Here is a 23,011-nt window from a genome sequence, read left to right on the forward strand (position 1 = left end):
ATAAGACACAAAAACCACATGCGTCTAAGACTCCATGACAACTGTATAATGCCCAGCATTGGAAGAGAGCATGGACCTGTAGGAATCTATACAGTACAATGTAGCATTTTAAAACGAGTTACATTACATCCACTGAATTTTACCGTTTACATTACAGAAAATTACCAGGACATTGTCTGCTTTTTAATGTTTTTTTTTAAACTGTGTAACTTAGTACTTTACTCAGATAAAGTTCTAATGCACTTATATGTAAATGTTAAATATTATAATATCTACACCATACCATTCATTTTAAACCTTAAGTTACTTACTTTTTTTTTTTTTTTTTTAGATAAATTGCATTATTATAGATCTGCCATAGTCCTGGGTTTTGGACCTAGTATATTAAGTTGTCAGTTTATGTTTTCAGTTCAGGAGTTTCTTTATTTTCTTGTAATTATAGTATAATCTGGAGTTAGTCACTGTTTCTTTGAGATCTAGTTTCTTTTATTAATTTATTTTTTTATATCTCATTCCTTGTGCCTTAGTTTATTTTCTCCGGTGTTCATTTATGTTAATTTGCTGTGTAAATGTGTGTCTAGTCTGTAATTGCTATTTTCTTAGTTTCATAGATTCTGTTTACTTGTGCCTAAATTTCTTCCAGTAGTGTTCACTTCCCTTGATTAGCACTCAGTGTGTGAGTATTTATAGTCCTGTATTTCCTTTGTTCATTGTTAAATTGTCTGTTTGTTATCCCCTTGTGTTTCCAGCCTGTTTCCAGTCGAATTTAGTTTCTCCTGTTATTCCTCTGTTATTTATGTTCTCCTCGTGGACTTCTGGAATGTGTTTTGGACTTTTCTTTACCTTTAATAAAGGTAATTTTCTGTTTTAAATCTGCCTGCCTCAGAGTCCTGCCTCCATCCACAACCTGCTTATCATAACAAGATGCCCAGAAATATATCCGTAATTAAAATCATCCTGAGGTGCAACAGTGATATTTACATCAATTAGTAAATAATTATGATCTAATTTTTAATTTTATAATGTGTATGAATCTGAAAATGCATTCTACATAATCTGCATGTTTACTGGAGGCGCTTTAAATGTATGATGGTTATACAGCCGTTGCATTACTAAGTTACTTAACAATTATTACTACGTTTACATAATCAAATTAATGTTTTTAACTTACCAAAATAATCGACCAACAGAAAATTATGTTTAAACTCTTGTAAAGCACCACTTTTCACGTTATACAGTCGTAATAGGGTTCAGGGACTGAAAATCACAGCCAGACTTTTCAAAGTCAATGCTCTATTCATAAAAATATTTACCCCCAAAATGCTAACTTTGAGTAATTTGATTACATGTAAATGTACAATGTAAAACATTTAATGCAATCTGGTGAATGAAACTTATTTGATTGGTATGTGGTCAGCTTATATCAAGCATACTTTCCTTAATGGTTAATTATTTGAATAAATAAACCTTTGAGTTTACATATTTCAAGTGCATTTTATTCAAAATTAACGCTTCATATTTGAGGGTCAAGAATACTTTTTGAGAGCCCAGATTTTGCTTCTCATAAACACAGGGTGCATCTAAAGAAATCATCCGATTCCAAAAGGCTAGGTATTTTTTTAAGCAATGGACACAGATGTTTGTGGTATTTTTTTTAATACATTGCTGAAAATAAAGTTTAACATAACAAAACTTACAATGTTCACAAGTGTTTAATGCGTCCTCTTCTGGATGCACGGCACATGTTCATACGAAAGTCAAACTCGTCCCATACTTTTGCGGGCATGTCTGGAGTCACTTCTGTTGTTTTGCTACCCACCGACAACCGTGCAAAACTCACAAATCCGCTTCTTCTAACAGTACAGGTTTCGACTGTTTCCAGTGAAGGGCTGTGGAATTAAAACACTTTGAAATCAGAAGATTTTTTTTTGTTATTCTTTTTTGGATACACCCTGTATGCGGACCCCCACCACTCTGTGGCACCCTACTGTAAAAAATCCCGGAAACGCCCCTGCATATAACCAATTTGACTTTCCCCTTTACTTGCAAGCGATAGTAAGGGATACTGACATTTTAAAAAAAGGTGGTAGCATATTCACAGATTATGCATGAGCGGGGTAAATGGTTTAATTGCTTTAATTGTTCCTCCATATTTTACACTTTGATCCATTTGAGCCCTCTGGGGAGAAATAAGCGCAATTAAAGTTTGAAGGTCATTTTTAGGCATAATTAGAATGAAACGTGTTATAGGTTAAATAAGTCAGACCGGAGTGAGGGCGGGTTGACTGAACCTGCCACTCCCCGTTCAGGCCTTTACGCCACGGGAGCGCGCCTGCGCTCCTGTTACGCGCTTACTACCAACAGGCAGGGAATTCATGGGAGGAAGTAACTGAGATTCGGACACGAACAACAACTCCACACGGCGCCAGAAACGACAGTTAGCTCTAAATGAGATGCAAAAACTTAATCTCTGTTTCCCCCAGATGGACTAGAAGCGCCGGGTCTGCGCAGATGGAGGCGGCGAGAAGTTTGCTGTTTGTCGGGGCCGTACTGCTCGGAGTGACGGGCGCTTCAGGCAGAGAAGGTGGGTAACTTTCAGCGCTTTCCCCCTGTCAATAATGCCTCCGCCGTCGGCAAAATAGACCCACGGAGCTTCGGGAAGATGGCACTGGAGTGTGCTGGCTGTAATTTTAGGAAACGCTGGAGGTTTTTTTCTGGTCCGGAGGACTACATTCCTCCGTGACTCCTCAGCCGGGTCCTCTCTGCTCTCCTGGGATTTATGAAGGGCTGCTTATGAGGAAAAATCACACCTGTCACAAAACAGCCTCGCTTTAGATTTACAGTTTGGACCAAAATAATAATAATAAAAAAAAAGATTCAAAGACTAAATAAACAAATATCTCCAATCTTGCAACACGTTGACTTGCTCAAATAAACACAGAGCAGAGACTCAGGTAAGAAATATGAGAACCTGCTTTACAGCTTTGCGACACAACTGACTTGTGCACTGCAGGCGGACGGTTCGTGGCTTTGCTGTAAACACAAACAAAAACAAGACACTAAACAGGCAGTGCATTGTGGGCCAAGGATCATGACGATGTCAATTATTCACTCCTGGCTCTAAAAGGGAGACATTGTGCCATAGAGGGGCCACTTGTCACACTTGGAGCTTGAGTACATGCCAGTAAAACAAGAGCTAACTGGAAGGTGCAAATGAGCTGCAAATCATATTTTTGCTTGTTTTTCATTTTATTATAGGCTTTGGGGGATAATAATAATTTATAATATTAAATAATATATATATTTAATGCTTGATCTGATGGTCAGTCTGTACTTGGGCTATTTAGTTTGTTAACTGAGAAAATGATTGATAGTGCAGATTAATGGGTGCATATGACCCTTTATAGATCGATTTTAGGTGTATTTGGGGAGATCAATAACCCCCAGCCAGCTGCTTTTAAAAGCAGTTTTATTGGCACATGCTAATGGAAAAAATGAATCTGAACTCAATAACAATTTATTCTGCAGTGCTCACTTTATTGACATGCAGCTGTTGGCTTTCATTGATGTGCACAAAATAAAGAAAGAGCCCCCTTTGGGGTTTTTCATTCATGTCAGCCTCAGAACAAAAATGACTAATGTAAGTACAAACAACTGTCTGTTTTATTAGCTGCTCACACACACACACACACACACACACACACACACACACACACACACACACACACACACACACACACAAACACACACAAACAAAGCCTTTAGTCACAGGTGAAGTGATTTTCATCTATGACTGCATTGTTGGTGGGAACTGGTTGGTGCACTTTACTCAATCTGTGAAGCATCAGTTCAGGGCGAGCGCTCCGACTGGCTCCAGAGTGAATCTCAGCAGTCTTACTTTCAGTTATGAAGTATTGTAAAAGTGTTATATCACACACACACTCTTTCACCTCCCCGTCCCCGTGCCTGTGTGTGTGTCTGTGTTCAGTGGCCTTTCTATCCATAGAGTTCGTGCCCTTGTCACACTCCAGTGAAGCTCACTGTGTGGCGATTAAGTCTTACTGAACTGGCCTCAGTGATCAGCTAACTCAGCCTGCTGTGACTCACCAGTCTAGACCGCGTGTTAGTGATCTAACTCACCCGGAGAGGAGAGCGGGACCACCGGAGAGCCATTGTTGCCGTCCTCCGGGGAGACTTTCAGCCTCTTCTTCTGTTTATCTTCTCTTCACCCAGCTTTTAGTGGGAAAAACCTCTGAGGAAATAAAGTGTTAGATCTGTGAATCTGCACATCTTACATCAGTGTGACACTCAGAAATACTGCTGACATCTTCTAAACTCTCAGTATTTAAACAATTGCCTCAGCTACCTTGTTTGTGTTAGCAGAATGAAATCATGGGGAAATAATTAAAAAACATGTTATTTTCACTATTTATTAACTTCCCTGTAATTCATAAGAGGTCTGTAATAGTGATACTCAACTTGCGGCTCACAGGCCAAATCAGGCTCGGCATAGGGTGCTGGCCAGCTCTCTATAAAACTAAAGAGGTTGCAGTTATTTTTAATGTAGTGTAAACTTTCAAAGCATCCATAACTAAAATGCAGTGGCATCTCGCGAGCGCGGTGAAATAATTATGCATCACAAGGGCCAAAAAGCCCTTCCAACAAGGCCATTCATTTGAAAATAACTGATTTAAAAGAAAGGAGTTTGCTCTTTTTACTGCCCATTCATTCAATCTGATAAATATTATAAATATTTAAAAAATTCTGCCTATTAAACGACCTTTAGTTTGATGTGTTGTTTGTAAAAGTGCCCTCTAGGTAAAGCATGTAACGTATCCCATGTCTGCAGGACGTTGGAATTAAGGAGGTATGGGTAAAAATGCCCGATTCAAACCCTCGATTCCAAACTTAGAAACAAAGAACCGTCTTGTATTTTCAGTACAATATAAACAAAAACCATAACATGTTTTTCAGGGTAATTTCTGAGCATCATAAAATAAGGAGTTGATGAGAGAGATCATTCAAATGAAAACTAGCACAAAATTGCTAACTGTGAAGCTAGCACATTCATCCTTAATGGAGAAGTAATTATATTTTGGAGTGGTGTGTGCAGGTGGGCGACAGATCAAAGGCAAAACCCGAATGTGCATTGGGAGGAAAGACTAATTCAAATGCTGCCACAGAGGTGCACCGCATGCTTACTATTGACCATTTGCAGCACGCGCGTGCTTTAAATGTCACTTCCACACGAGCCTCTCGGGACCAGCTGAATGTTTTTGTGAAGTAACTTTAGGATGATTAATGAACCTATGCACAATGTTATCTTCAAGCTATGAAACCCGAGTTACAAGCCCTTGAAGTACATAGGGATGGGTTGAAGTTTGCCTGCATTTTCAAGCCCTCATGACTTCAGCAAGTAGACACATTCATTTAAGCTCTGCAGCCTAGTTCATTTTAGAGTGCGTCCATCTAGAGACAAATTGCATTTCTTGGTGATGGGTGGCCGGTCAAAACGAATTAAAGTACCTAAATTTTGATATTGGGTTCATCCTCTGGCTGTGAATCATTCTGGTTCGAAATAATTTGCGATTAATTTTTTTTCTAAGTGTTTATTTGCAAATCTTTCAAATTCTCCTCTAAGGGAGTGACGTGGGAACGTGATCTAGACACTTCTGAATATCTAAATGTTTTGAAAGTAATTTAAGTATTTTTTTTTTAAATTCTGGATTTTACAGGGTTCCACTGGTGGCTCTATAGTGATGTGATTTACCTGACTAATGAACAAAATATCCCAGTTTGATCCCGGGAGGGGACACTGATGCCTTTGGGGATATGTCAGGAAGGACATTGGGCATTTAAAAAAAAGTCAGATCCGGCATGTAGAGCTACCATCTGTGGTGACTGCTTGTAAATAAAGGAGCAGCTGAAAGCAGCTCAAGCTGGATTTTGTTACACTTGAACCTGTAGAAGATTTAGGACAGACGTGTTGGACCAACATCAGGAATAATGATGCTTGAACGCTCCAGCAGATTTCCAGAGACCTGGGAGAAACTGTCAGTGACTTTTCCTTTAATTTGTCATAAAACCCTTCTGGAATTCTAACAAAGAGTAACTGATTTGTACACAGCACTGTGTACACTATGTTAATAATGAAATGTATCCCATTCAATTTATCGATCTGTTATCCTTCTGTGGAACTCCTTCATTAACAGCACTTATCTTTTAGCCTTTTATTTGAAAATAATAGCAGAAATCGACATCTTGATATTTATTTAGGCCAGTTTTGAATGGAAGATGTCCTAATTTTCCCTCCTCCTTATTCCAGCGCTCTGATCCAGACTCCTTCCTTTATGTGGTTAATGTGTAGAAAGAGGTCGGGACACTCTGAGATGTGGCGGTGCGTTCGTGTTTTGGTGGTTTTAGTCTGTGGCGGCGTGAGCGTACGAGGAGTTCGTGGCTCCAGCGCAGCACAGAGCCTGTTCTGCTTGTCTGTTGAGCAATACCTGTTTTTTTCTTTCTCGACCGCAGAGTGAAGCGGTAGAAAGAATGCGCTGTGGGGAGGCTGGGAGAAATGTGGAGTTTATGCAAGACGCGTTGCTAAGGATTAGGGCTGCGGTGCAATCAGGGCTGCCGTGTGAAAAATCTGAGCGAAAGTCCCGCTGGATCAGATCGCTCTGTTTGCGGAACTTTGGAGGATCTAATCCATTAGACGAGAGCACGAGGAGCAGGCTTTTCCGCTGTGATTCAGCCCTGTTCCCGCAACAGCGGCGGCAGCATCGCGTTCCTGTTGCTACACACACACGCACACACACTGGTAAACACACACGCACCTCCACACACTCCCTGTGCTAACTGGCATGCAGCCACACACAGGTGTGGCTTCAAGCTGGCTTTCAGTTTTCAGTCTCAAGCAGCCCATTTGTACAAACACACACCGCAGCCTCTCAGGAAGCCTGATTCAGATCAAATCGGGAGTGATTTCTTACACACCGGCACTACTTCGTGTTCTCTCACTTTCCTTAGAGCTGAAACAACAAGTGCTGACATTTTAAATATCTTGCACTTCAAGTTATAAAACCTCCTCTGACTATATAAAAAGTGTTTGGATTGCTTGGCCACATGCACTTAAAAGTCCTGCAGTACTAACTGCATTCACTCATGAATTCATTTAGTCACTGCGTCAGCTCTCTTTTCCAGATAGAGCGTGACTTTGTGCTTAACAGGAATGCCACGTACCGTGTGTTGTTACAGGGACTGGACGATCAACTTTCTGTTCAATCAATCTTCACCAGCTGATTCACCAGCTCAGCAGTGTTATCTTTTTATGTGCTAACGACAGCCTTGGCCGGGGTTCGCTGTGTTTTCTAACTGCCCATCCGTACGCACGTCACTCTCCGGCATTCCCAAGAAGCCGATAACCGTTTGAGGAAGTTTCTATAAACTGGGCGCAAAGTTCACTTGGACTCAAGGATGCACTGATTAGAATATGGCAGTCAAAGGTCACTGCGATCCAACAAAACATCTTTTTTTCTTTCTTTTGTTTTGGTTGTAACTCCAAAACTACTGTGCACAGTGACATCATACTGTCCAGACTTGCCCATCTGCTGGCTTCCTTCCTTTCATCACTACATTTGTGTTGTGTTAAGTCTCGATGGAGGTGGACTTAACTAATGTTTGGCATACCACAGAGCTCAAGGTGGTAATACTAGTTTTCTAAAGTCAGAACTGGTAAACAAGCTGCTGTGCTGAAACTGCTAGTGGCGGTTAACCATGAAGTAAACAACGTGTAAAAGACAAAGTTGTTATTTCCACCACGTTTCACATGTTAACCTGACAGCAACTCTATCTTTAACAGGTTGTCTCCTAAGTGCGAGGCTTGTTTGACGTATACAGACACCTTAAGGATGCTTTGAGATTCATCTGCTATGCTAAACTGCTGTTACACAAATTAGGACATGTTAACAAACCTAAAAGTAGTTGGATGAATTTAAACAAGCAAAGGTAGAGTCACTGGCATGTAGAGCATTGTTTTCCATTTTCCTGTCAGTATTCATGTTTACCTGTGCGCAATTTCAATCCGATCATGTTGTGCATTTACATGCATCGACGGTTTGAACAGAGGAAGTCATCAGTTTCTCTCTCTGTCTCGTGTGTTTGCCTTTTGCGTCATTTATCTTTTTCAAATGGACCCACGCTGTGTTGTCGTTGTGTTGACATATAGCAGCCATTCGCAGTAAGGATAAGGTACCTGTCCATACACACTGATTCGATTGAGGTCGGTATAACCCACCTGTGTCAATTGAAAGGAAATTTTGGTCCAAAGGAGCGTTATCAGGTCATTGTGTTCACATGAAGCATTTTTATATCATTCAGACTTTTATTCCAGTTATTAGTGTCCTTGTAATCATGGCTAATGACTGAGCTGTGAGCAGATATGGAGCTAATGTGATTTATCTTACCCTTTTGAGAATAGTTTCTGAGCTCCTCTCCTATTATAAATGTATAAACACTGGACACTTCATTACATCTTGCTATTACCAGCTGGACTTCCTTTTGCTTTCAGCACTGCTGTAATTCTTTGTGGCATAGATTCAACAAGGTGCCGGAAATGTTCCTCAGAGATTTTGTTCCATATCGACATGATAGCATCACGCAGCTGCTGTAGATATTTTGGCTACACGGCTATCTAATGATGTGAACCTCTTTCACCACCATGTCCTGAATGTTTTGGGATCTGGTGGCTCTGGAGGCCATTTAAGTACAGCGATCTAATTGGTCATGGTCAAGAAACCAGTTTGAGATGATTTGAGCTTTGTGACATGGTGTTTTATCCTGCTGCAAGCAGCCGTCAGAAGATGTGGTCATAAAGGGATGGCATCAACACTCAGACAGGCTGTGGAGTGTAAGCGATGCTCACACGGTGACCCAAAGAAAATGTCCCATAGAGCAGGGCGACATGACCAAAAATATTTATCACGATATACATTTGAAAATTTGCGATAACGATATAACTGACAATATAATTGACACGAGACTTTACAACTCCTCAACTGCCAAAACCCCCCAAAACATCAATGTATTTTCACTTACACAAGCAGCTTTTTTAAGTGCATTAAAGTTATATAAAAAATTTACAGTGCAAATACAAATTCCTTGCTGACAGTTTAACCAAAAGGCATTTCCAGTGAAAACTGGCCGACATATCCTCAGCATAACCATGTATAATATCCACAAAACTTAAAAAGAGGTTACACACACACAATACTGTAATATTATGTTGAAGCGCAGCACGTATCACTCCGCGGGGCTCCTGACTACGATGGCTGTAATGCTCCGACAATCCATCAAGCGGTGCGGCTCCGTAGCTTAGCAAAGTCGTACTGAAACATTTGACAGATTTGCGAGCGCCGTGTACATAAAACTGTTTCGAGGTCAGTAAACACAACCAGAGTTCATACATAAGGCACACGGGATTATAAAGGGCACTGTCGATTTTCAGAAAATCAAAGGATTGATTTTCCAAACAACACGGTAATAACGACGGCCCGCTAGCATGCTCTACCAAAAATAGTGCTTTGTTGTGTATCTGACGGACGAAAGCTAAACCAGTTCCAAACCCCTGTCGTTGCAGCATTTTTACAAACCAATTCTGGTTCATCCGTTTCATTCAACGATCCACTTTCGCTCTTCTCATTCTGCATCGCTGCCATGTGCGTATGTAAACAAAGGCACTGCGCATGTGCTTTTTACCCATATTCTATCGCGATATTTCATTTTCTTATCGTTGCCCAACATACACCGGTATTACCGTGAACGGTATGATATGGCCCAGCCCTAATATCCCCACACCGCCTGAACTGGTGGTACAAGCCTGTCTCCACTCTTGTCAAGTTCTGGTGTGGCTGTGGAGCTGTAGCCTCAGTTGCCAGTTCTTAGCTGACAAAAAGGGCATGCAGTGCGGTCTTCTGCTTCAGGTTGGATGTTTTATGCATTCAGAGACGCTCTTCTGCATACCTTGGTTGTAACGAGTGCTTATTTCAGTTACTGTTGCTTTCCTATAAAAAAACAAAACAGTTTGACTTCTGGCTCTGATAAAACACTTCCTCCACTAGATATAGTCTCGATTTTGAACCACTCTGTGTAAATCCTACTGATAGTAGATCAGCAGTTTCTGAAGTACTCAAACCAACAACCAGGCTCATTTAAATCATCTTTCTTTCCCATTGTGATGCTCAGTTTGAACTACATGCCTAAATGCATTGAATTGCTCCTGCTGTGTATGTGTATATATCTGTGAATCCATGCTGATTGTAACTTTGAGGGGTGGCATTATTCAGGTGAATGTATTGAAGATTATAACATAATAGCACAGTTGAATCTATGGTTTCCATCATGCTTACGTAACAGGGTGTAGTTCAGACAAACTGGGTTTCAAATAAATCTGTGTGCACAGATTTGACTTAAATATTACAGAACGATATGTCAGTTACACTGTGTACTTATCCAGATATAGCACTGCTGATGTTTCCATGGCTTCAACTGTAGTGCAGCTGCAGCTGTTTTAACAACAGAACTAATTAGAAATATCCGGCGGGTAATTACATCGCAGGGCTTCATTTAAATGATGTCCAAAATGCATCAACAGCTGTCTGCAGCGCTTCACTACTGAGTGAGCGCGTGAACAAGTGGGCAGTGGGAGAACAGGCATGGTCTCAGATAATCGGGATCCTTTTAGCCTCTGTAATTTGTGACCGTAATTAATTTAGACTGGAGAGAGCGTGAGTAGGGTCAGAACTCAGAGAAACAGACGGGAATGTAGGAAAAATACCTCCCTCGCTGTTGTTGCTCTCTAGCAAAACACCTGAGCAGTGGAAGTTTCCAGTGGCAAATTGGCATTACATGCTGTGCAGCAGGCAGCATTAATGCGTGTACACGTGACACGGCGCGCAATCACCTCGTGAACTGGAAGGTCACAGGTCACCGATGTAGCTTTGATCAAAACTCGGTGCCAGTCACCACAACATCCCCCTTTTACTGGGAAAATCCAAAACTGTGTGTGTCATCTTCTAGCTATGCAACCACACACCTTTCTATTAAATTGCACTTCCCCAGAGGATGATTGCAGTTGAGCAACAGCTCAGACTCTGAGAGAATTTAAAAGACACGAGTGATCAGAGAGGATGTGAGGACAATTTCTTTGATAACTGCTTAGATAAACCTTTGAAGAGGCAGGAAGTGAACTTCGAATGGGGAAAGTAAAGTTAGCGTCTTGACCGCGGGCAGGCTGAGTAACGTGAGCGATAAAAGGGAAAGTATTTTAGGCCGGGAGGTCCTCACAAGTCCACGCACACACAGGCGTTGCTGAGAGACTTTTGGAGAGCAAACAATGAGGGAATAAAGGGAGAGGAAACTGAGGACGGGCTTTACGCACACTTTTCAGAAACGGATAATGTGCTCTGTTGAGCTCTCTGTTACAGCACATTTCCCTAATCCCCAAAGCCGGAGACATCCAGCTTTTTGTTTTTTGTCACACTCTGGGAAAGCTGTTTGTGTTTTAGAAGTTCTGTCTTATTGAAAATGATTAAAATGCCAGAGGATGAGAGTACATCTCCACTCTTGGCTTGACTTCCAAAACTATTTTCCATGATGACATAATTGAAGGAGTCGGCGATTAGTCATTTGATTTGTTATTTGACACAAGTGGCAGAGGCTGGGTGTGTATTTTTGGCAGCCGCACGGTTAATCATAGACACATTTACTGCAGTAGCTCGCTGTCTTTATTAATGCTTCAGTACTTCTTTAGCTGAGTTGCAGGAGGGGTAATATGGGTCTGTGCGCTCCGCCATCTCCAGGAAACTTTACACGTGGCAGACGCACACACATGATAAGACGCATCTCCCGAAGTCTGCTGGTAACCTCACTGTGTCATGAAAATCGGCCTTGTCCCGGCTGCCAGGACTTCCCGTTCTTCCTGTGGTGTGCCTGCTTCTGTGCTTTCCAAAATGACAGGGAGAGAGATGGCTCAGTAGTGAGGTTGGGGGGCTTCAATGAAGAAAAGTGGGTTGACTGTTGAGGGGCTGCTGGAAAGGAGCCAAGGGAAGTCATTTATAACTTCGAGAGAGGAGGGACTGTTCACCGTGTGACTGCTTGTTAAGGCACGAGAGCTATGTGTCTGCAAATGCCCCTGTGAATTATAATGCTGTATGACCCCCGAATTCAATTCTGTGTGTGACCCACTGAGGGGAATCTGCTGCCAGGGGAAAATATATCATATATGTATACTAAGACGCAGACGGAGGCTGTGCGTGCGGCTCGTATTTCTATTTAGGCTGCTTGTGAATAGATTCAATTCAATTCAATTCAATTTTATTTATATAGCGCCAAATCACAACATAAGTCGCCTCAAGGCGCTTCATATAGATGGAGTCAAGTTATGTGGAGTCCAAGCCTTACATTCATTACCACGTAGGTGTCTGTACACATGAAAAAAAGGAACCAAAAAAGAAAGGACTGCTGTAAACGTTTACATTGAGATGTCCAAAAAAACCTCAACATTATTAAAGCAGTGTGGGATCATCTTGAGAGAGAACAGAACAAAAGAAGCCAACATCCATAAAAGAGCTTTGCATGTCCCTCAAGAAGCCAGGAGAACTATTCCTGTAGACTACTTAAAGAAATGACAAGAAAGCTTGACCTAGAGAGTTCAGGCTGTATTGACTTGAGTTGACTTTCGAGCTTGTTAGAATTGTGCAAACTCTGTTTTTCCTTATTATACTGCACTGCATGTGTTTGCCCATGTTCCAATTTTCCAAGTGAAATAAAAATAAATGAAGGTTGGCTCACAGCTTTTGCAGACTACTGTATGTCATTTAGTTTTTTGTAGGGATGATATTTTAACCCATAAAATGCAAGAATTCTGCTGAATGAAAAGTTGAATGGCTTCATTCATTAAAGAAACTAAATGTTGCATTGAAGAAAAGTGTTTCTTTGTTTCTATATACTGTAGGTTGTAGTTCTTGACAGGTCATATAAATTGCCACTTTGTTTCTTTGCCTTGCAGTCTGTCGGGGTACAGACATGAAGCTGGCCCTGCCCTCCAGCCTGGAAAACCACTATGAGACTCTGAGGCTGCTCTACACCGGTTGCCAGGTTGTTCATGGAAACTTGGAGATTACACACCTCCATGGAAACCCTAACCTCTCCTTCCTGCAGGTATAGTTTGAATGGAAACGCAAAGAAAATGTTAATACAGTTAATAAGCTTGGTTAGCTCCAGTGTTCCTCACCTTTGTCTCTCTTCATCTCTTCTTCACCAGGGGATTGTGGAGGTACAGGGTTATGTACTCGTTGCTCATGTTTCTGTGAGCCTGTTGCCCTTAGACAGCCTTCGGATCATAAGAGGCAGCCAGTTGTACAACTCCAGCTACGCGCTGGCTGTGCTGGATAACACTCACGCCGGTCAGGGGCTGAGGACGCTCCGGCTACGTAGCCTCACAGGTCAGACGTTTTCCTCAAATCCGGCGTAATTTGATGTGAGAAGTCTGGAGCTCAGACTCATTTTCTTATCCTCAGCCGCCAGCTTTAAAACACTGAAGTGTTTCACTGGAAGATTGGTCAGAACAGAGGCCCGTTTCTCTCAGCATCTGTTGTCTTCTATAAGTTGTGGAGTCACTTTTATGTATTATCTGTCCTGCAGAGATCCTGCTGGGTGCAGTGTATATTTGGGGGAACCCCCAGCTGTGCTTCCCAGACCCCCAGAACATCAATTTGACGGACATCTTGGATGAGCAGAATGGCCGTGCCAAGGAACACCGACTGCAGCCTCGGCCTCCTAACTGTGAGCAGCTGACTGACTCTAATAGTGAACAAAGAGAAACATCATGCAGCGATTTGTCGATGTCATAAAGTCATTTTACATGTCAGATGTTTCCTGGTTGGGAGCATATGTTGATCTAATACCCGTGTATAGCTTTCAGCACTGATGGTGCCTTTCCAGATGTGTAAAGGCGCCATCATTACGTTGAGGAGCATTATTCCAAAATCTTTCCACATTTTGAAGACACAGTTTTTTGCAGATTAGTGAACCTCAGCCCGTCTTTATTCCTGAGAAACTCCTCTCCTCTCTTTTTATACCCAGTCATGTTAGTGATCTGTTGCCAGTTAACCTCATTAGTTGCAAAATGTTCCTCCAGCTGTTTTTATTTTTTGCTTGCTTTTCCCGCTTTTTGTTGCCCTGTCCCAATTTTTCGAGACATGTTGTTGCCACCAGCTTCAAAATATTTTTTCATCAAATAGTAAAATGCCTCAGTTTAAACATTTGATGTGTTTTCTTTGTCCCACTGGGGATAAAATGTGGGTTTGTGAGATCATTGCATTCTGATTTTATTTTACATTCTAGCGCTGTGTCCCAGCAATTTTGGAAGTGGGTTTATAAATCCTAATGTGGGCAAAAATCGTTTATGTTGGTTTTGGATACTTTACATAGATTTCTTTTATAGAGTTTGACCTTCCAGCAAACGGCTCTCATGAACCGTACTGGTGCCTTACATAACCACGGATCAGCCAGCATGTCCGCATGCTCTTGAATCTTTGTCTTTCTTGTAAAATTGTGGCTCAGCTTTCCCTGGTTTTTATTCCTGGCTTTCTTCTGGTGCAGGTCCAAGTTGTTCGCCTGCATGTGGGAAAAGATGCTGGGGAGAGACTCCTCAGGATTGCCAAACTTGTGAGTTAAAATCACACACACAGTCATGTTATGTAGTTTTATGTAGACAAAAGCAGAGCAGATGAAGTTTTGCTGAAATGTTGACTGTTTGTTTTGTGTGTGTGTATGTTTAAAGTGACCCGAGCTAAATGTGCGTCTGGCTGCCAGCGGTGTAAAGGTCCTCTACCCAACGACTGCTGTCACCTGCAGTGTGCAGCTGGATGCACTGGACCCAAAGACTCAGACTGTCTGGTAAACAGTCCTGTTGTTTTTGTTTTCTTATCTACAGTGTAATCTCCTTTTTTCCTTTTCCTTACTGGAGAAACATGTTTCCTCCTTCCTCTCTGCAGGCTTGTCGTCACTTCAACGACAGCGGTGTATGTAAAGAGAACTGTCCACTGCCCACCACCTATGACCCCGTCACGTTTCAGTCCCAATCCAACCCACATGGGAAGTTTAACTTTGGAGCGACCTGTGTCAAGACGTGTCCTTGTAAGAGTTTGCCTTAAAAAAAAAAACTGCTTAACCAAGAAAGCTGTCACACGCTCGCTGATTTATTTATTTTTTTAAATCCCTGCCTCCCATCTTGGACACTTTGTCTCCTGCCCTGTAGATAACTATCTGGCGTTGGAAGTGGCCTGTACTTTATCTTGCCCCCCAAACAACCAGGAAGTTGTCGTCACCCAACCTGACGGGACAGAGACGCAGAAATGTGATAAGTGTGAAGGAGACTGTCCCAAAGGTGAGGTAGTCATTCTGTTTTCTCCTGGGAAATATCATTCTGTTTACAAACACACGCACACAGTGGCAGCTTTATTAGATTTACCTGCTAATTAGGGTGAATAAAAACATCCACTTGGAAGCGGAAGATGGTTCTAGATTTGAGTTAACTCGACAAATCGGAATGAGGTTCAGTAATCTGGTCCGCCTGTCTGTTCATGTCGTTAGTTTAGCTTGTTAGTTTCTCTGTCACCTTTATAACCTTGCTAGCATAATTCTGCTGTCTCTGCTTCCTCATACCAAGCCTCCAGGATCTATGGTGCTCATTTTCATCTTCATATTTTTATTCTTGGATTCTCCTGGAGCAGCTTTGCATGATTCAATGCTCGCAATAATTTTTAGTTATGTTATAATGGACCTTGGTGCAACCGTTCAGCTCACCCACTGTCTGAAAACAAGTTGTTATGGCTCCTGTTTTTCTGATTCACTGCCCATCGCAAACAGATTTAAAGATTTGAACAGCAGGTCGGTCCGGTCTGTGTGCAGGTGACGACAGTATCCACTCTCACTGGCATCATACCAAGCCAAGAAGAGAAAAACTAAGTCTTCAGAGCTGGTTGAATGTTATTGTATACAGTACTGCTCAAAAAACTTCACATTGTCAATAAATCACCGCTGCTATTTCCAGTTTTCATAGCAAAACATAAGTAAATGAGGGGTGGCTTAAGGCTTTGTTCCTTTAATGCAGTGCAAATCTGTTTCATTCAGCAATGATCACGTCCTAGTTCATGTTGCTGGGTGATTATTAGTCGTTGTTGTTAAACTTTAGTCTAATTAGAAATACTGCTTCCAGAAAAGCTCTGGTTTGGTTTAACGTCTGTTGTTGTTTTGTTTTTTTTCCCCTTCCTGGTTGGTATCATAGTGTGTTTCGGCCCGAGTACAGACAACAATGGTGTCACCGACAGCAGCAGCAGCAGCATCGCCGTAGTAACGCCTTCCAATGTGGAGGAGTTCAACAAGTGCACGAAGATTTTCGGTAGCCTGGCCTTCCGCTCTGAGAGCTTCTCATGGTGAGAGACTTTTACATTTTTAGAAACGTGTAAAATTCAGTAAAGACAACAAGCAGCTTGACACCAGAGACTTTATTCCGCCACAGCGCCACATCCCTCCCATTCAGCATTTCAAATATTTAATTTTGCAGCAACAACTTGTACACAATCCTTTTGCCGCCCGAGCCTATCCCTGCACATGTAACCAGACCGGCTTTAAACTCAAGTGTTTTTGACGTTGTGTCAACAGAGGACAAAACTGCTCCAATTTGTTTCTACACCAGTGTCATTCAAGAGCATTTCAAATAATGTAGCGAAATACCAACAGTTAATACAAAGCTTGTAGGTTTGCTTACATGACTTGTAACTTGCTGAGGTTGAGATACTACATGTTGATAAAATTCCCCGACAGCTGATTTAAGTGAACGCGTGTGTGGTTTCTGATGTATTGTTGAGGGTTGTCAATGATGGGTTAGTGTGATCTGAACCTGCACAAACAGGCTTGCATTCAGCATATTCCTCCTATTGCCTCCTGTGGATTGAATCTGTATCTCTGACTCAAGATCACCCAGACACATCGTCTCCATGACTTGTGTGGACTGGCGAAGGCATTTCTCACAAAATCCAAGCTTAACCTGGAGGAGATATTAATATTGAGGACAAACCAAGAGAAAATGAAATTGTTCCCAATAATCAAAGTGGCTTTTAAGTCTTACTTAAATCTTACGCTGTCCAGGGATCCTGCGAAGAACACCTCAGGCCTGACTTTGGAGCAGCTGAGTGCCTTCAGGACTCTGGAGGAGATCACAGGTACCACAGTGTTTGTTAAACCCTATGTGAGCTTTTTATTAAGTAACATTTTATCTGTTTCTCACACCGAAGTCTCCTGAGTTGGAATGTTTTCATCACCTCTGTGTGATCTTTAAACTTGCAGGTTATCTCTACATTGATGCCTGGCCAGAGCAGTGGACCAACCTCAGTGTGTTTGAGAACCTGAAGGTGATCAGAGGCACGATGCTCTACAAGTAAGACTTCTTAAAACTGCTCGTCTGTTGCTCTGCATGCTCTCCACTATTTCCCTTGTCATCCTGTTTGCACAATATGCCTGTTGTGTAACCATACTCAATCCACTTTACTGCAGTGTTTTTTGTTTTTTTTCCCTTCTGTGGTGATTTTATTATCAGCTTTATTATCAATAAACTTGCCAACGAGCTGGAAACAAACATTAGGTGTGCCTGCTAAGCGTATTTTTCTTCTCATGCAAGTGAGCATGATGGAAACGTGGAAAAAAAGTCAACTAAATGAAGAATAATAGTAAGTTTAAGTAATTTAAAATATCAATAAACTCCACTTCACCATCCGGATCGTCTATATGTGCCTTGAACAGCTCTCCTGTATTATTAAGATCGTTATATATATGCAGCACGTTTAATTTTCTTTCCATGCGGTGCGTCACTACATGCCAATGTGTCCACCCAACACTGTGTCTTTGTTTGTGTTCAGTTTTTTTCGACTGTTTCTGCTTCAGTTGAGGCAGTCTGTTCATTTTCAGGGTAATAAATGCTAATTATTAGCTAGCACTGCTGCCCTGCTGGCCAGTGTCTTAAACTAGGTCACGGTTAGCACCATCTGATCACCGTGCAGGTGACGTGTGCAACGTCAGGCTGTATAACACATGGTTGATGTTGAGAAAGAGTCTGTTTTAATGCAGCTTTTAGCTAAAGCTAAAAAAATTCCAACTGACAACTGTTTTATTATTTTCGATTGAAACGAATGTCTGAAAATGTTAGCTCCGCATTCACTTTTGGTTTCACACTGACCTCGGTCTCCATGGCCTCCGTTTGATCCCTTCATCCACAACAAGTGCGACTTCATGTGGACTTTGTCACTCAGCAGTTTGGCGACAGGACAAGTCATGCTTGAGTACTTTTTTCCTCCCACTTGGAAGTCTTTTTTTTTTCCTTTTACACAGTTTTACAAACATGGAACATGATGTCAGGGACTTAAACAGATTAACAACATCATCCAAAGCCATCGAATACACTGCAGGAAAATATTTCTATCAGAGCTTTTACACTTGGATTATAAGCTGTTCTGAATCTTGTTATAACAAACCCATTTTCCCCCCACTGTTAATCTCCTTGACTCTTAGTTTGAAGAGTCAAAGCCATCTTATCCATTGATTGTTCTAGGAAAAGGTCGATGTTTGGTGGTGTCTTCTGAAGCCAGCATTTTTTTTCCCTTTTTTACCAGAAGTCTAGAAGTCTACAGATGTTTTAAGGAATGTTTTGTGGATCCCGGGACAGAAATGTAGCATCCACTTTTACATCCAAAACCTCTGAATGGAAGGGCAGGATCAGAATATGTGGGCACAGTGTGGCATCATAAATTTCTCAATAAACTTTGTATTTTTTCCAGACTTGTACTCATCAGTGAACAACTGAATAATTCCTTATACATTCTCCATGTGGGAGAATTTTGCACTTGGATTTCTCAGGTTTTACACTGTAGGGCAGTTGTAGTGACGGTGCTGGAGCCACATTGATATGATGCTCTGCTTTGAGTCCCTCCAAAATGACCAAGATCCTTACTCTGCTCCGAAGAGCCCAAACGCTATTTGTAAGAAGCTTGTTTTCACAGAAAGATGCCGGGTTACAGCTGTGTCTCTTTTGCTGTTTGCTTCTTACACTCTTCTTTATTTAAAGCTTTGTTTACCACTCTTCATCTTCTCCCTCTCCATCCATTCAGGGGTGTGTTTTCACTGGCCATCCAGAATCTGCACATCGAGTCTCTCGGGTTGCGGTCGCTGCGCAGCGTCAGTGGAGGTTTGGTCTTGATTTACAACAACACACAGCTGTGCTACACCAACTCACTGCCATGGCAGAATCTCCTCCATCCCACCCAGGGTCCGCACCGCATCGTCAGCCACAACCAGGACCCTGCAGTCTGTGGTAAGTAAAGCCACAGACCTTTTAGTCGTGCAGCTGTCTTAAGCTTTTTTTTTTTTGTGGTCTAATGCAGTAAAAAAACTACAGGGTGAATCATGCTGCATTGTCTCTATGTTTTCAGAGAAAGAGGGGAATGTTTGTCACCCCCTTTGTAAGGCGGGCTGTTGGGGTCCGGGGCCCAGCCAGTGCGTGTCCTGCCAAACTTTCCAACGTGGCACCGAGTGTGTAGAGCAGTGTGATCTCTATCAGGGGTAAGAAAGTTTGCGTGCGTTTGTAGAGGTGTGGCAAAACTAAATCAATGCGAAAACAACTGATAACCTTCTTTAATTGTTCAGTGTACTATTTGTTTTATTTGTAATAATTCCCAGAACTAGTTCCCCAGTAAATATATCAGAAAAACGAATGATGTTTAGTTTTCAGATTAAAAACGTTTAATTTAACGTGTGCCTTGAAGCAATTTAGGATCTATTATCAGCGATAACGGTGTGTTTGAGTTTGATATGACGTGCATACATGCACATACAAAAGCAAATGCAAGATGGCGGAGCAAATGAGAAAACACACTGGGCTGTATACATGCGCACAAAATGAACCCAGTACAACCATTAGATGGTACAATTGCTTAGTTAGGAATTTATGTCTGCTAAGTGCCTGGAAAAAGCAGGATTAAAGTAAAATGCTCAAACATCTAATTACAGTCTCTTTTAGTAAGACTCAAACAACAGAGATTATTATTATTATTATTATTATTATTATTATTATACACTCCAAATTAAGCTAGTGATTTTGTTATTTACAACGCAACCAAATGCAAAATCATACCCTGCTCTCTTGCCTATTTTGCCTTGAATTGGATCGGATTTAAAAAGTTATCACCACACTATGGCTTGAATTTAGTCATCGCGACCATAACCTAACAAGGAAAGTAGAAATGTTATGTGTTTAGTTTCATAGAGTGTCTAAATAAAAAGATTAACAAATCTAACTGATTAAAGACATCATAGCCGTAAATACCTCTGAGGTCACCGTAGTATGGAGTGAGTGGCGTGCCCTATATATATTGCTCTATAACATATAAATGCTTTTATAAAATAAAAGCAGTAATACATGGAATATTTGGGAATTCATACATATGCAATTTTGCTTTCTATCTAGGTGTTAAATTAACATGTTTAATGTTGTTTCTTCAATGTAAAGCAGAACAAAAGTGTAAAAATTTAATTATTTTGAATCTGTGATGGAAATTGTATCCTGGACTGGAAATTTACAGTCCAGCATGATGTGATGTTTGCAGAAAGTTGGCAAAAATTCATACGATACTTCACGATTGTCTATAGAAGAAGAAGAAATGTCGTTGAGCTCATCGGGTTACTTGCAGCTGGCGTCTGTTTCTGAAGTTGTGTCTTCTCAGGATGGTGTCAGATGCTTCAGATAAATGCATTTAATTTAATCCTGGGATGTTACCTTACGTGCATCTTGTGCTTGCTTTGCAGGCCCGTACGTGAATACATAGATGGATCTAAGTGTGTTGCCTGTGATCCACAGTGTCGACCCCTCAATGGCTCAGAGTCCTGCCACGGGCCGGTAAGAAACATAGACCAAAGTGTAATACGGCTAGATAGGATTTCTAACTCCTTAAACCCCCATTTGGAGCTCAAAAGTACTTGTATATGACAGTTTATTTAACCTGGAGATGTATCGTTTGAATGAATAAATACAAGTTTATGAGGTTCTGTTTTCCTTTTTCACTTTTCTCAAGATGCATGTGGCATCACTGCAGGATGCATATTCTCATTGCATAGCTTGTTTTTGATGGTGCATTGTAGAGCTGAGATTACTGAAGCATTTATACACAGGGATAATGTTGCTTGCACCTTGCTTGCTTTAAAATAAATTATACTTTAAGCTATTTCTAATTACAAAAGTTCTTAAAGTGGTCTAATTTTAGCTTAAATTGAATCCTTTTAGCTGCTGTGGTGCTGGAAGTAGGATGTCGACGTCACACTGGGCTGTAGAAACTCTGTTATTTTTTTTATGTTAAATAAAAAAAATAAACATTGTTAAATATCGCTCTGTTTGCGTCTCAGGGTGCTCAACATTGCACGGAGTGTCGGAATTTCCAGGACGGCGAGTATTGCGTGGATCGGTGTCCCAGTGGCGTCAAGGGCGATCTGCATACTGTGTGGAAATACAGCAATGCCACGGGACACTGTCTGCCATGCAAGACCAACTGCACGCCACCGTGAGTGACGCCACATTTAAGCCCCAACTCACACACACATACACAAGCACGCAGTGAGACTGACTTCACAGACGGTGCTTTTCTCTTCCAGCTGCACTGTGAAGGATGAACAAGGCTGCCCCATTGATACCAGGACAGGGTGAGCGCACTAAACAACTTATTTCAGTTAGCTTTTCTGGGAGCTGTTACAAATTGAACTTCAATTTTTATGGATGGGCGCAGCGTTAAACTTTCTGTGTCTGTGTAGACCTGGCACGTCCATCGCGGCTGCAGTGGGTGGGGTGGTGCTCTTCATTATCCTGCTGGCTCTGCTGGTCTTTTACTTGAGGAGACAAAAGAAGCTAAAGAGGAAGGAGACAATGAGGAGGATCCTGCAGGAGCACGAGGTGAGGGACGACGTGCCAAATTAAAATGTGTGTTTTGCTCTAGCGTGGAGTCTTTATCTGCTATTTTCTTCCTTCACGTGCAGCTGGTGGAGCCTTTGACGCCGAGTGGTGCTTCACCCAATCAAGCTCAGATGCGTATATTGAAAGAGACCGAGCTGAAAAAACTCAGGGTGCTGGGTTCGGGGGCCTTTGGCACTGTTTACAAGGTATGGTCATCACGCACATCCATAACCACGTTATGTGCTGTTTGTTCAGAGGGTGGTGAGCTTTGTTCGAGATGATTTTGATTACTGTTTCAGGGAATTTGGGCTCCTGATGGGGAAAATGTGAAAATCCCAGTGGCGATTAAGGTTTTGCGTGAGAACACCTCACCAAAAGCCAACAAAGAAATCCTCGATGTGAGTATAAGCCAGGCAGAAAACCTTGAGGAGTTACAGTGGACGGAAATGAAGTTCACACGCTCATTACATCTGCTCTCTCTGCTTCCAGGAGGCATATGTGATGGCGGGCGTTGCCAGCCCGTACGTGTGTCGTCTCCTGGGGATTTGTCTCACCTCTACTGTGCAGCTGGTCACTCAGCTGATGCCGTACGGCTGCCTCCTCGACTACGTCAGAGAGAACAAGGACCGCATTGGTTCGCAGTTCCTACTCAACTGGTGTGTCCAGATTGCCAAGGTACAAAAACAGGAAACAAGGTGTTGCATTTCTGTTTTCATGCTTGTACTTGTGTGACCGCTTGCAGTGATATAAGCGGAAGTATATTTTGTTCATTTCTCTCTTATCTTACTTGTCTTTTCATATTTGATGTGGTTCCAGTTTGTTTATTTGTGGACACATGTAGGGTGATGGATCTGTGTGTTGGTGTATGTGTGTGTTGGTGTAGGGGATGAGTTACCTGGAGGAGGTTCGTTTGGTCCACAGAGATTTGGCAGCCCGCAATGTCCTGGTGAAGAACCCGAATCACGT

General features: G+C 41.8%; 1 protein-coding gene across 1 annotated transcript in view; it reads left to right on the forward strand.

The window, feature by feature from the left end:
- Positions 1–2,305: 2,305 nt before the first annotated feature.
- Positions 2,306–23,011, forward strand: part of erbb2 (erb-b2 receptor tyrosine kinase 2) — a 28,786-nt gene continuing 8,080 nt past the window's right edge. The window contains exons 1-21 of the mRNA XM_013914952.1: positions 2,306–2,584; positions 13,061–13,212; positions 13,316–13,496; positions 13,696–13,836; positions 14,656–14,721; positions 14,837–14,952; positions 15,051–15,192; positions 15,314–15,442; positions 16,343–16,490; positions 17,206–17,279; positions 17,404–17,494; positions 19,218–19,420; positions 19,539–19,668; positions 20,911–21,001; positions 21,505–21,659; positions 21,751–21,798; positions 21,907–22,045; positions 22,129–22,251; positions 22,345–22,443; positions 22,535–22,720; positions 22,929–23,009. Coding sequence (XP_013770406.1) covers positions 2,449–2,584; positions 13,061–13,212; positions 13,316–13,496; positions 13,696–13,836; positions 14,656–14,721; positions 14,837–14,952; positions 15,051–15,192; positions 15,314–15,442; positions 16,343–16,490; positions 17,206–17,279; positions 17,404–17,494; positions 19,218–19,420; positions 19,539–19,668; positions 20,911–21,001; positions 21,505–21,659; positions 21,751–21,798; positions 21,907–22,045; positions 22,129–22,251; positions 22,345–22,443; positions 22,535–22,720; positions 22,929–23,009 — 2,631 coding nt within the window. The 5' untranslated portion in view covers positions 2,306–2,448. The remainder of the gene's footprint in view (positions 2,585–13,060; positions 13,213–13,315; positions 13,497–13,695; positions 13,837–14,655; positions 14,722–14,836; positions 14,953–15,050; positions 15,193–15,313; positions 15,443–16,342; positions 16,491–17,205; positions 17,280–17,403; positions 17,495–19,217; positions 19,421–19,538; positions 19,669–20,910; positions 21,002–21,504; positions 21,660–21,750; positions 21,799–21,906; positions 22,046–22,128; positions 22,252–22,344; positions 22,444–22,534; positions 22,721–22,928; positions 23,010–23,011) is intronic.

The sequence above is a fragment of the Pundamilia nyererei genome, unplaced genomic scaffold (genome assembly GCF_000239375.1).
Source record: "Pundamilia nyererei isolate P.nyererei 1_Seehausen unplaced genomic scaffold, PunNye1.0 scaffold00240, whole genome shotgun sequence".
In the NCBI taxonomy this organism is placed as follows: domain Eukaryota; kingdom Metazoa; phylum Chordata; class Actinopteri; order Cichliformes; family Cichlidae; genus Pundamilia; species Pundamilia nyererei.